This window comes from Capsicum annuum, chromosome 8 (assembly GCF_002878395.1).
Source record: "Capsicum annuum cultivar UCD-10X-F1 chromosome 8, UCD10Xv1.1, whole genome shotgun sequence".
Taxonomy (NCBI): domain Eukaryota; kingdom Viridiplantae; phylum Streptophyta; class Magnoliopsida; order Solanales; family Solanaceae; genus Capsicum; species Capsicum annuum.
Genome location: NC_061118.1, coordinates 151,824,544 through 151,839,425, shown reverse-complemented (window position 1 = coordinate 151,839,425; position 14,882 = coordinate 151,824,544). Strand labels below are relative to the sequence as shown.

The window sequence follows — 14,882 nt, the reverse complement described above, 5'->3', positions numbered from 1 at the left end:
AGAAAGCATTAGCGAAAAAAATTGAAGAACAATTCGCAGATCTAAAGAAAAACATCATTGATTCAAACTCCAAATTTATCAAGGATATCAAGTTGTTGTATGCAAAGAAAATATGAACGGTAACTTGTCTACTATTTATGCGCCTGGAGAACCATCAACTAAGAAAAGAGATGGCGGTGGTTCCAATGTCCACAAAATAAGTGAGTTTGAAATTAACGATTTTGATGATATGCTTTCTAGTGGGACTGAATTTCAAGAAGGTACTATTTTTTTATCCGACAAATTTTAAATAGCAAGCTATATTTAGTCAATTTAAAATTTGAAGAAATTTTTAATACGCATCTCTATCTCAACTTGAAGTTTGTGACTCAATTGAATTTGCTCCATCCCTAGTAGCAGATCAAGATTTAAGAAATATTAATACTATTGTGATTTTATTTTACTAGCTTATTGATAATTGTTATGTTTGAATCATATAATTGTTAGAGTTTTGATAATATTTGTTGATGATTGTATGGTTGGTGTAGAAGATGACAAAATAGATAAATACACTTTAATAATCAATTTATAATATGAATACATTTCTAGATTGTACATTTTACATATGATTATAATTCAACAAATTTATTAGACATGTAATAAAGATTTTTAGATACAATTGCAATACCTCTTATATATCCGGTGAAATGAAATACAATTATAGTTCAATTTAAGTCATTACTCAATTGTTATCATATTAGTAAATCATGTGCATTTGAAGTATACTCATGATACATATATTGGTGTTAGTCAGTAAAATATACAAGAAGTTAAAAGAGAAAAATATATAAAAATAGTTGAAAGAAATTAAAAAATTTACATTATTGCTGAGAATTTTATATACCTTTTTTGTTGATGAAATGACTAATATATTATATTTTTCTAAAGGTGAAGAGTCCGATGAAGTTATAATTGCTTGAATATTAGTTGATCTCCATCTGGACGATGAAGTTATAATTGCTCGAGTATTAGCTGATCTCCATTTGGATAAAATATATTAATGTTGTTATATTTAATAGATAAATGCTACATTTATTTATCTCACGAATATAACATTAAATTATTGTGTTTATATGTGTAGGTAAAGAAAATGTTCAGAATGGACAAGATGAAGTGATTAGAGATTGTAATGTGAAAGGTAATTAAATTAGGCTTTGTTTCGTACCTTTTGCTGTTTTAGTTTTAATCTTGACGATTTGTTGTGCATTTGGGTTTAATAAATGCATAAGTGGTCATGTAAAACAAATAACATTCTCTTAAATTTCCAGTAATTTGTGTGAATGTCAATTAATGTTTTTTATGATACATTATTTATTCCCTTTAATCTTAGTTAGCCTCTTTTCTTGATTGTATGATTTGTCCTTATTTACAATACTTTATTCTGTTAGCTGCTAATTAAAAAATAACTAAATCAAAATCTCATTTAATTAAGTAATTTTGATTTGCAGACGTATTCAAATCAAGATTTTTTGGTTATTATTGACAACTCCAAGTCTTTCCAAAGCATTCTTTTTAAGGAATTTTATACTGAATAAATTCATATTAGTTGTGTCAGTAAATTTTGGTATGAATTCCAAATAGTTTTGAGACGAAAACGTTTTTAAGAAAGAGGGAAGTAGTGACAAGAAATAACCAATGTTTCTATGGGCCAAAATTTAGTCCAGTTGGTTAACTATGGGCTAAACTTGGCCTCCCCATCGATTTTTTCATAGATATCAAACAGTAAAAGGAGTAAGTAAGAATGAATAACATGCATGGGTAGCAACCGGCAAAGAAAGGACCCCATATTTATATATATATATATATAGTTTATATACAATGTATATCTCAGTCTGACATTAACAAGACTATACATGAAAATAAATAACACCTAACATGATTTATCTAATATCCATATTTAAAAAAAAAAAATTATATTCGGAGCAAAGTAAGAGAGGAAGAGTCGAACCATCACTAATAAAATGAAAATGAAACTACGGATAGCTAACCAGCATAATTGAGCTACTAAAATTTATTGTCTAATAACTATATATCTCCTTTCATATCAAACTTCATTTACACTTGTTTGGATGCTTCTTCACCGACAAATTTTTGCTATTTTTATAATTATCCTCCATTGTAGGAGATGATTATTTACAATTATTTTAGATGATTTAATTGAGATGAAAGTAACTCCGCTTCATATATATGTTTGAATTCTCCCACTTTTCTAACGTTTTAGGTCACGGGCTTGTTAATAAAAATATAATGATTAATTATTTATTTATTAATTCAATGTAAGTTAAGATCACGCGTCTGTATGAATCATCATTGTCATATCATTTTATCAAAAAATATTTAAAAAAAAAAATAAAATTGTACGATTGAATACAATATTTAATTTGACTCAGTTTCTTAATCGTTCTGGTGAGACTAATATTATCACAGTTGAGTGATGTAATTCAGATCTTCAAATGGTACTAGTGGCAATTAAACAAATAAATCGACATATTAAGCTCATTTGATAAAGAAAGACCAAGGAACATTGTCCATAAAACAAGGGTTCCTTGTTTATTGCATTAATTAGAAAAAGTTAGTCAATATGTCCACAAAATCTCACTTACTAGCCAATCTGATATTTTATAATTAAGTAATGACAATTTGTTACTGAATATCAGGATTGACAATTTCCATTAATCTGATGAAGAATAAACACAAGTCATTGGTTATAAAATAGCAAGTGGGGTTAACCAATATGTACTCTTTTGTACGTATTTATTACCATAACTCTATCAGTATGAGACAATTCTTACCTTTTCTTCATGTTTTTTTTGTTATTTGTATGTTTTATCCTTTCGATGAATTTTTGACTTCCGCTAAATTTAGAGTAACTATAAATGTGATGTAATTTCAAAATTTTAAGGTATTTTGCACATTGAATTAAACTCGGACAACTTAGTGTTTTTAGAAAATTATTGTTGAATCAAAGAATATAAAATTGAGAGATCTCTAATTTATTCTCGTTGCTTCTCAAGATATTTAGAGAGGGGTACTAAAATTGAATTAATATTTCATGTAGTTAATTAATGATACAAATAAAAAAATATTTAAAGGGTGTGGGGGTGGGGTACTAAAATTTGCCACATTTTTAAGTGATTTAATGAAATTCATCTTTTTAACTTTTAACATTTGACTGTCATTTGAAAGGACAAAACAACCTATATGTGGACTATGGTAGTCCAACTGTCATTAACTCTTGAATTAAAGCTTTATAACTGAAAGATTATAGTAGTACTACTTTTTAGTGTAGTACTTTGTGGATTTTGTACACGGACTCTAGTTTGAAACACTGTTACCAATCTACTGACGTTAACCATCAAGTATCAACTAAATCATTGTTCTGCCATTGTTTTTTTTGTTTAGGATCAAAGAATGATACTATTATTTTTATCTACTTTGTAAAAGATAAGTAATTTTCTTATTATTTCTATGTTTGCGTAAGTAAATAAAAATATATACATTTTAGAAGTCACTTGTATAATTTGTCTACTTATTCACGTTTCTAAAAACAAGTCATATGTATGAACAACCTTGAGGGGTAGTTCGGCTGGTAAAGGCCTGAGGACAAAGTCTTTCAGATTGTTGGGTTCGAAATCGAGAGAGCGTTGTGCGGAAGCTTAAAGTTGCAAATTATCGTAGTGATAATTTAGACGACAAAGAAAAATATACTAAAGAAATATTATTGAATATAGTTTGGCCAATTGGCCTATATATTAAAAACTAATATTATTAAAAAACATAAAAATGAAGTCTCCCCTAAACAAGACTCTTTTAAAGACTACATTGTGGATGCTACTGTATTATGGCATGAGAAGGTGAGTCTTCTATTTATTAGATATTCAAAACCTTTCCTCCAAGAAAGAGATTAACCAAATATGGAAAGAATTATATTTTTTCGTTCACGAAAAATAAAAGTAATTATGATAACTTTTATTTTCTTTCTAAGAAAAAATAAAACTTAAATAAAGTAAGAAAATTAGGGCAAAAACCCTAAAACAGATCGCCAGTTCGAGCCCCAGCAGGGCCACTGGTGGCATTACAAACCGGTTGCGTCTCCAGAACCCCGTGGAACTAACCGTGGTGGACCCGCCTTGAAACAGCGGGACTCAGTGGGTGCAGCTAGTCGGGTTCGCAAAGCGACACCCGAAAATGACAAAAAAAAAAAAAAAAAAAGTCACATGTATGAATTGCGTATATCAAATAAGATAATGAAATTTCAATAATACATTAAATTAAAACGGAAGTACATTCGACTTCATTATAATTAAACTATGTATGAAAATTTTATATTTTAAATTCTTTAGTTTAATGTAAATATTTTTCCATCATAAAAGTATTTTTGGGTGAGAAACAGGCCCCCTCCCTCCAATCATCCCCCACCACTGCCTTGAGTTTGTATAATATAGGCAAAATGGAAAAATTAAGGCTGTGATTAATACTAGGACCTTAATATTAGCACTTTCATTTGTTTCTCAATTCCCTCCACTTGTCAAAAATTATACAACACCTACACCTCTTCTAGTGGGGGGTGGGTAATGGTGTTGTGGAAAAAAAAAGAGTTTGATGAATGATAAGATAGATTTTATGATTTGGATAAATGGGTCTTTATTAGTACAATATTTCCTTGAATTTTGGATGAACATGGATGACATTTAACAAAGACAAACTCTTTTTTTTTTTTTTTTTTGTGATTTTCTTGCATGCAGTATCAATCCACATTAGTCATCTATTGCTATTGGACTCTGTTTTCAACACTTACTATATTTTGTGAGTTCCTAATTTCTTCTTCTATTCATTTTTGTTATTTTTTTGTTTTTCATTAGATGATCAAAGTTTTCTTATATATATAATTTTTTCTTGTTTATGATGCAGAGAGGGAGAGTATTAAGTTTTTTCTGATAAAGGTGGTGGCTAGACCAACTTGCATGCGACCTCACTATTCTATCGGGTACCTGCTAATAACAGGTGCGGTAACTCGTCCACCATGAAAACTCTGAAATCACCTTCTTTTTTTTTTTCTTTTTAATATATGGTCATTTTGTTCCAAGCCTGTAATTCGTTTTTTTAAAATTTTTTTGTTCTTTTACAAGGTGTGATTTGGTAGGGGGTTAGTTTTTGGTCTTTGTATATATATATATATATTTTTTTTGGAGCATTCGCTGACTGGATTTTTTTCATAGGGGATGGTTGTAAAGCACATCTTTTGCGGTGCTTTTAATATGTAAGTTTCATTAGTATGTATGCAGCATTGCTTGCTTATACAAAATTCTCATCTTAATTGTGCTTCTTTCTGTGATATTAGAAATTCGATTTTTCCAAAAAGAAACTAATATTGTCATTACTGCTATAAAGTTTATGTAAACATTACATAGCATCTGATCCTTTCCATAAGATGGTAAAACAAAAACCGGGGTACATTATAGAACATTAAGCTTTCAAAAACTTCCGAAATTACTTCCATGATTTGCTAGTCCATCTGCTACCTTGTTGCCTTCCTTGAATGTATGCTTTAAATACAGACATCTTGTGTCCTGCTTCGATCATTTGCCTCCTGCCTGCGATCATTTCGAATTCTTGGTTTTGGGATTAGTTCTACTTTCCTTGATGCAAGATCAAGGAAAGCGTAAGAGGAAATTAAAGAGTTAGTTTGTTACTTTGTGATTTAATATGATTTAGAACTATTGGTTGATATGTTACAGTAAATCTAGTAAGAGAATCAGTATGGATGGAGTACGTACCTCAGAAAACAAAGCTGTTAATGCTGGACCGAAGAATATCTCGTGCTCGGCTTCTGCTCAAGGTAACATTTACATCACCTGTACTACCAAGAGATTGTGTATGGCTTGTTTCTTTCGTCTGTTTTGCGTCTGATGGATTTTCTTGAAAATACTTGTTGTAGACCTGAGATTGTTTGAGATGGATAGGGAGAAATACGACGATTCTTCTCCTAGAGGAGTTATTGAGGCGAGCATCAGAAACCAGGAGGGTGGCTCCAATTTTCCTAAAGCAGAACCCTCAGGTTCTGAAATCTGCTCGTCACATCCACGGACATCCTCGCGCTGGCACAAGTTCTTCAAAATGTGGAAGAAAAGTTCTGTCAAAAGACTACCTTCATTTCCACCCTTAGCTGTGCCAAGGATATCAACAAGGAAAAGCAGAAGTGCCAGGGAGAATGTAGCAGCAGGTTTCTATCACTTCAAATCATCCTGGAAGAACTTCAGCCTGTCTGAACTGAAAAATGCTACCAACAATTTTAGCAAAGGTATGTAATCTGGTTCGACATCTCTCTTTCTTGCATTCAGGCTAATGCGTTTCTACATCTACTATTCCTGATTTTATTTTATATTTTAGAAGTTTTAGTGCATAAATGTCTATTTCTAGAGTTAATCTTCTTCTTTGACAGAAAACTTGATTGGCAAAGGAGGGTATGCTGAAGTTTACAAGGGTTGTTTGCCTGATGGTCAGCTTATCGCGGTTAAGCGCCTCAATAAAGGTACACCAGAGGAGCAGGAACAAAACTTCCTATGTGAAATAGGTACAATAGCACATGTAGACCATCCTAATACTGCAAGGATGGTTGGTTATGGAGTGGAAGGAGGGACATACCTTATACTTCAGTTATCTTCTCTAGGGAGCTTAGGGTCATTTCTTCGTGGTATGTCTCAAAATTTCTCATTACAAGACAAATTTTCTGTTCTTGTAATTGATGAATCGCCTTTTTCTGTTTTGACACAATGTACTTTACTGTTTCTATTATTTCAGGCTCAAGGGATAAGCTAGACTGGGCCGCCAGATACAAAATAATATTTGGAATAGCAAATGGCCTACTATACCTTCATGAGAATTGCCAAAGGCGGATTATACACAGAGATATTAAAGCTGATAATATTCTTCTTACGGAGGATTTTGTGCCTCAGGTACTGTACTAGCTGGCGTTGTTAAATCTTCCATAAACTACACAATTTTGGTAAAACAATCTGGTCTCCTCTAAGTGTACTTTTGTGTCAATATCCGTACTTCTGTTGGATAGGCGCTACAACAGTATCTATAGTTGTCTAAGCCTGTTCCTTACGCACAAGGTTAAAAGCACTTGAATTTAAGATATATATAACATATACGCGTGTACATAATTGTCATAGTTGCTCTGCATATATATGTTTACCATAAAAGCCTGAATGTAGTGAAGAGAAACGTTAGAACAGATCACGTACCTTAGCTAAAATTACTGGTACCATTCTTCAGGTCAAATAGGGTGAATTTCTTCTAGGCTGATCCGAATGGATAGAAACGCGTTGCTACATTTTCCCTTACACTTCTGCTTTTCCTTGCTGCTATTCTTGGGAAAGCTATGGGTGGAAATGAAGTCAGTCTCTTGCTGGAACTCTCTTCAACATTTTGAAGAACTCATGCCAGTGAGGGAATCCGTGAATTCGACTAGCAGATTTGAGAATCCGAGGGTTAGGTTTAGGAGAATTAGAGACATTACCTAGTTTCTTATGCACGCTTCAATAACACCTCTTGGAAGAATATATTCTCTGCTTGTACATGGAAAAGCGCCTATCTTTAAGATTGACAATTAAGTGATGCACAATAACTTTCTTAACTTTGTCGGTTAGGACTCACAAGGATTGAATGTGATCGGTGGTTTGTGGTAGATTTTATCAATGGTTATTGGTGATCGGCTTTGATGATAATTTTTTCTTGAGAAGTCTAGTATCACGATAGGAAAAGGAATATTGAGAGGTGCAAAGACGGCAAAACAAAATGAAATTTAATGACGAGCATGTTTATAGTCGTGATAAGTGGTGTAGAAGTGAGTGACCGAATATAAAGAGGAGCAAATAGAGATTGAGGTAGAAAATGGATGAGTCCATATTTATGTGTGATATACTATGTATTCTGAAGACATGTTTTCTAACGGAGACTAGCAGGAGATGCAGCAGTGAGAGAGGTTGTGTAACACTGGTAAAAAGGAAATAGAGAAAAACAAAGATAAGAAGAGATAATACTGACGGGTGTATATCATCTGAGATACATCGTTGATAACATTTGGTCACATGTTTCAACATCCTTTTGAAGAACAAAGATAACAAGTGTTAAAAACATGGATGGATACGAATTGGATGGTGTTGTGCTACCTATTTACTACTTGAAACATGTTTTTGATGGAGACTAGCAAGAGAGGCAACAAAAAGAGGTATGGAAATAAGGAAATTGAAAAGAACAAAGATCGAAAGAATTAATGGCATAGGCAAGAGTTGGAACAAAGTAAGAAATAGTTGGCGGCGTACAATTCCTCCTCATATATGATGGGTGATTTGAAGAGAAAGGAACTCAAGATATTTTGAAGACAAGAAAAATTCAGTCAAGAGGATTGAAGCTGTATCTTGTTATTTCACTTTTCATGTAAGGAGTATGAACATAAGTCAGGAACTCATTCGAATTTATACAGTTCCACAAAGATGAGAAGAGGACTACTCTTTTGTCTTTTTTCGACTTGAACATGAAATTCGACAGCAACTTCTTTGTCGTCTACGGATATATTATTTCCGTTCAAGAAAAAATGTGATAGTTCACATGTATAGCGTTCAAAGCACGTTGTTTCACTCACTTGTATAGAAAATCTGTGGACTACTTTTGTGTCGTTTACGAAAACAATTATTTCCATTTAAAGAAGGCAAATTCATGTGATATCTCACATGTATAACGTTCATAACACACATTTCAAGAGCATTATTTTGAATAGAGGACAAACTTTCTCAAAAGAGATTACTTCGGTGAAGATTAGCTTGTCTGCACTTAATGGAGGTCAGAGTGTGAATGGCTCAGACATTAAACTATTAACTGCATTTGTTTACATTAAAATTTAAACACTTATTTTTGCATGGGTAGTTTTCACCATCACTCCGTCCATAACAACCAGCCACTACCACCAATCACCTCTGCCATCAGAACCACCAGTAACAACGACTACCGTTGTCAATCACTACTGTCATTCGTTTTCACACCTAACACCTCCATCAATATAATTATATCCATTGCTAACACTACTACTGTCACCTCATCTGCCTCTTCCACGGCCACTATCAGCCATTACCACCACTAGTGTCCATCCTTACTGCCAACCACCTCCACCATCACAACTAATATCTCCCCAACTAACACCAATACCATCGCCAACCACCACCTCAACAAACACTAACATAAACTATCTCCACTACCCTACCACTATTGCGCCATCACTACAACACCAACCACCACCACCATCGTTACCACTACAAACCATCTCTATTACCACTAGTGAACATAAATGTTTTATTTTTTTATTAAATTTATATATTTTTCTAATATTTAAATACTTTTAAAATTTGAATTGTATATTTACAACAGCACATACCTAGTGTAATCGAAAATATTGTATTTTTTAATGTTTAAAAATAAATAAATCATGCATATTCAAATGTTGAAAAATAATTAGTCTTAACCATTCAATGTTCAGATCTAGAGATATTTTAATCATTCAGATGTCTTAATCTTAATGCGAACGAAATACATAAAGGTAGCATCTCAATAGGAAAAGGGAAGTGGAGAATACAACAAAAAAGGGCAGCACAGTGCACAAAACATTAGCGAGGTTGGGGGGATTATAATGTTCAAAACATGTGAGACGCGACAAAGAGAGGCAGTGCTTTCGTCAGTAAAGGGAAATAGAGAAGAACGATGATAACAATAATTAGAAATAGATGAGTACAAATTAATGTGGTATACATTATGTATAATGTTCAAATCCCGTGCTTTGAAAGCATCCTTTTGGATGAAAACTAGCTTTCATAAAAGTGATTCCTTTAACAGAGATTAGCAGTACATTAGCAGAGGCGGACCCAGGATTTGAAGGCAGTCAGGGCCCACAAAAATATTAAAGTATTTCGATTAAAGTATTGTTAGATTTAGGAATCGAAAACGGGCCCCCTAACACAACTCGAACCTAAGCAACCGACTTGACCAATGCCCCTAACCAGCCTGTGGGTTTTCGGGTGCTTAATCAAATATATGTTCTAGCTCAAGGTATATCCACACTCCACACATATATATACTAGATTTTGTCCGAGATTACTGGCTCCGGTGATCCCCCTTTCTTCTACATAGGCTTGCCTTTGTATATTATTAATGGACAGAGATAGTGTATTAGTGTAAGACAGTAGAGAAGAAGGGAAATAGAGAAGACATGATAGCAAGAGTTAGAAAAAGGATGGATACAAATTCATGTAAGATACATTGGGTATAATGCTTAAAAGCGTCTTTTTGAATGTAAAACAAGCTTCCATGAATGATATTCCTCTAATGGAAATGAGAGGGTGACAAAGAAAAAAAAGGAAAATAGAGGACAAAGAAATGTCTCGTTAATGAGGCTTATTTAAAGCGAAATATGGTAGTCGTTGCAGTGATGTCAAAACAGAGGCGTATAGAAATGCGCCAAAGTAGAGAGTTCAATTGTAAGACAAGCTTTATTGAACTACTGAAGTAAGGAGAATATGAACTACGATGGAAAAAAAAGTATTTACGTAATGTAAGAAAAAACATCTGTAAAGACAGTAAAAATTGTGTCAACCAAGTCCAAAAATCAGTTTAAATGTCTTTGGATCCATCAATACAGTTTTTGAGTTTATAAATCAACTTCAATGACTAGTTTAAATATATTAAGTTTCAATTTTTTTCTTCTTGATCGCCACTATATAATTCATAATGTCGTTTTAACTGCTATTATAATGGTTTGCCAGCTATATTTTGTTTAGTGCTGTACTTGTCAAGATAGAACGAACTTAGGGTGTTCAAGCGCATGCGTAAGGACCTGGGTACTTGCATGTGAAATGCCTATTCCTCTGCACTTAATTTCAGGGCTTAAGCTGTTATGATGACAAAGAGTGTGTGAAATTAGGTTGTTACCATTCTCTGAGTTCAGTATTCACACTTGTTGAACTCCTTGCCACTATGATAGCCTCTAGAAATCGATGTGTGTCTCCGTGTATAATAGGTCGTCTTTGTAGAAATATTTCTAATAAAGAAAGTCAAAAACAAAGCATGGTGAGGATTGTTATCTGTAAATCAGTACTTTCTGACTGTTCATCGATTAAGATCATTCATTTGACTAATAATGGACATGAAAATATCCTTGTATTCTATCAGGAACCTGCCTTCGCAGATGCACGCGTGTGAAAGATCTTCGAAATTCAGTGTAGTCTAATGTTTAGTGATTTGAATTACTTATATTAAGTTTATGGTGATTTTTCCTAACTGATGTAGTAGCTTACCATCTTGAGTTAGTTTAGAGGATTTTTTATTCGACATAAGAATTTTAATGCATGAATATATATTTTATTGAACGAATGATGATTATAGACATCCATTAATTAATTTATAGTTGTAGTTAATAGACCTTCTGAAACCATCTTCTTTAGTTTGGTTAGTTGTTTATCCTCCATGATACAATCCCTTTTTCTGGCTTGGCATTTCTAAGTGTGGAATTTTTGTAGTGATTGTTTTTCGAACTGCTATCAGTGGACTGGTGTTTTATAGGATGTGACATCGTTTGTGAACCTAGCGTTTGTCCATTTATCTAAGAACAAGCCTCTTCATTATTGTTAGGATATAATATTCATAGTTGTATCATATCATTTGGGATTCCGAGATATCTGATGACAGTTGTATTACTATATGATATCTATTCCTGGAAAGATGCTGTACATGACTATATGACATGACGACGATGTAGACGCGATGATTTGTGCGTTTGCTGCAACTACCCTTGATTAGTGCCTATTCTGAGCATGCGTATTGTGGATGCAGATTTGTGACTTTGGCCTTGCAAAGTGGCTTCCGAAAGAGTGGACACATCATAATGTGGGCAAGTTTGAAGGCACATTTGGGTCTGTCAGTCCTGAAATCTGAAATCAAACTCTTTGAAAATGTCTCTAATAGCTTCATCTACTTTGCAAGGAGATCTAATGCATTTTGTGTTGATATTGTCAGTTATTTTGCTCCGGAGTATTTTATGCACGGAACTGTGGATGAGAAAACCGATGTATTTTCTTTTGGTGTGCTGCTATTGGAGATAATAACCGGAAGGCAAGCATTAGATGATTCACAGCAGAGCCTTGTGATTTGGGTACTTTCTTGTGTCTCAAGTCTTCCATCATATATTCCTTAATTATCTAATTCACGATCTCATCCTTACTATACGAGCATACACGTATTCAACTGTAGGCAAAGCCTCTGCTCGAAAAGGACAACGTGAAAGAACTAATTGATCCTGTTCTTGGTGATAAGTACAATCCAAAAGAGATGGAGCGTGTTATTCTAACTGCCGGCTTATGTGTAGAACAGAATCCACTTCTGCGGCCTCGAATGAATCAGGCAAGTAGTTATCTTCTTTCTATCACCCTGATTTCCTATAGTTTGTCTATTCACGTCATTTTTGTATCATAGAGTGCCTCGAATAACACAATGCTGAATTACTTGGAGCAGCTAGTACTTTTGCGCGATGAATTGTCATTGCATTAACCAAGAGGAAACTTGCTCAGTTCAGCAGCTTCAGGTTCTATGTGAAGATTAAAGGAATGAACCTTTTTCTTATTGCAGGCTATCGTCCTAATGAAGACGGAAGACGAATGCTACAAGCAGAAATTCCAGCGGAGGAGGACATATTCCGAAGAACTCATGGATGCAGCGGAGTACAACTCGACCAAATGCCTGAATGATCTTAAACAGATTAATCTAAGAAGCTCAGTTTCAGATGTCAACATAAAGGCCTCAGCAGCTTAGCAAGACTTTGTAATACAGCTCATTACACAATTTAGTCACAGCTTAAAGGAAGAAGATCAAGGTTCTTTGAGTGCTTTTTAACCCTCCTATGTAAGTGTTTTTAATCTCTGTTTTGCATGGAATTTTGAGAAAGAGGTAGAGAAGGCCATTGTTTATTCAGATGCCACGGGAAACATAGTGAAGTGGAGTAAACTCTCCTTAGCTAATCGCGTCCATGTATGTATATATTAGACATTTGGAAACTATACTTATAACTCAAATGTTTCAAAGTGTTTTTTTCTTCTTTAAACAACGGTATTTTCTGGGTCAACTTGTGCGCAATGAGGACTATCTCGGTGGGTACCTTCTACCTCCGACTAGATTATAGAACTTGAAAGAGCTTAACTCTTTGTTATATACCTTGTCTCTCGATTTCTTCGTTTTCTAGCTTTCTTGTTTGTGTTTAGGACAGAAATTAGGGAGAGGAACCAAAGATGGCTAGTTTTTCAAATACATGGCCTAAAGAGTGGCTATTTGTAAGAATTTGCCCTGTTTACAGGGCTGTTGTAAGGTGGGCTATACAAATTTAAGACCAATATCTTAGGCCCAAGAAGAACTGCTGTCGAAACTTTTCTACATGACCATTAATGATGTGAAATTTCCAAGAATTTATGCCAAACAAGTATGCAAAATTAGTTGAACAGTGACACCTACACATTGGTGTTTTTTCATTTTGTTTCATGGGTGCATTAATTGATTGCCATGCTTTGTCACTTTCAAGGACGACGTCTTTTAATTAATGATACTTCCTTCCTTTCAAATTAAATGAATTTTTATGAGTCACGTATCCCTTTAAAAGAGTTAGTTAATGACACTAGTTAAAATATATTACTTACTTCGTTCAATAATATTTGTTCATATATAATACAAATAATAGGGGTAATGAATATAGTTAATACTAAGAATAATTGAAATTGATAAATTATTCATTGATTTTTCAAACTGAATAAATATTACTATTAGATATCTATTTTTAATAACATAAATAATTATTGTTGGACGGAGAAAGTATTTATCAGTATTATCCTTTTGTTTCTTCTAAGCTTTTCTTAAACTAGAGACAATTGAAAAAACTTCATAAAAGAGAAGGGTTTATTTTGAAAAAAATAATAATGAATACATCTTTGAAATTTGAAGAATTCATTTAGACCGTAGAAAAAGCATGAGGAATTTTTTTTTATTTTATTTTAGATTGGAGGGAGTATTTTTGCACGCATCTCCGTGGTGAAAAATGAAAATGATAGAAACCAAAATCTCCATAGGACCATAGATCAGAAAGCAAAACATCTTAGTTTAGCACATATTCACCTGCTTTGGACTGTTCCATTTTTATCTTTTTTAATATATTAAAAATATATATTTATATATTTCTTGAGTTAATTTAATATGCTGATTGTGATTATCCTAATATATTACCAGCAGGAAAAAGCTGTTTGGTGCCGTTTGGAAGATTGTTTATCGAAAAAGACGATGAACTAAACATGATACTCCTCCGTTTCATTTTACTCGTCCCAAATTTCCTAATTTGTTGTCCCATTTTACTTGTCATTTCTTACTTATCAAGCCAGGACAATTTTTTTTTCCTATTATACCCTTAATGTAATTGATTACTCGTTATTATTAGCATTCTTGAAAAATACTGCAAAGAGGAGTACCATTAAGAGTACACCATTAAGAATATAAATGGTGGTTTAGTATTAGTCATCCATCAATATTGAAACTAACAACAAAACACAATTTAGAGGGCAAAATATTACATTATCAATCATTATTTTCTTAATAATTGTGTTATCCCAATTTGAGACGGATAAAATGAGACGGAGGGTATCTTATAAGAAATTCAGCCCCTAAAAGGAGGATGAAAACACTTACATAAAATGGCAAAACAAAAGACAAAGCATATACATTATAAAAAAAAAAAAAAAAGAAGAAGAAGAAGAATGTTA

General features: G+C 33.2%; 1 protein-coding gene across 3 annotated transcripts; it reads left to right on the top strand.

The window, feature by feature from the left end:
* Positions 1-4,549: 4,549 nt before the first annotated feature.
* LOC107839522 (receptor-like cytosolic serine/threonine-protein kinase RBK2) lies at positions 4,550-14,636 on the top strand. Of its 3 annotated transcripts, XR_001665098.2 has the most exons (12): positions 4,550-4,845; positions 4,951-5,043; positions 5,259-5,299; positions 5,778-5,878; positions 5,978-6,340; positions 6,482-6,733; positions 6,841-6,995; positions 11,923-12,002; positions 12,106-12,241; positions 12,340-12,489; positions 12,715-12,987; positions 14,356-14,636. XR_001665098.2 is itself a non-coding variant. In XM_016683043.2 (11 exons), the coding sequence occupies exons 3-11, from the start codon at positions 5,262-5,264 to the stop codon at positions 12,895-12,897; spliced, it is 1,458 nt and encodes a 485-aa protein (XP_016538529.1). In that variant the 5' UTR covers positions 4,550-4,845; positions 4,951-5,043; positions 5,259-5,261; the 3' UTR covers positions 12,898-13,166. The 3 variants fall into 3 exon arrangements, 2 of the variants coding, with proteins under 2 accessions (XP_016538529.1, XP_016538530.1); XM_016683043.2 differs by lacking the exon at positions 14,356-14,636 and having other exon boundaries at positions 12,715-13,166; XM_016683044.2 differs by lacking the exons at positions 5,259-5,299; positions 14,356-14,636 and having other exon boundaries at positions 12,715-13,166.
* The last annotated feature ends 246 nt before the right edge of the window (positions 14,637-14,882 follow it).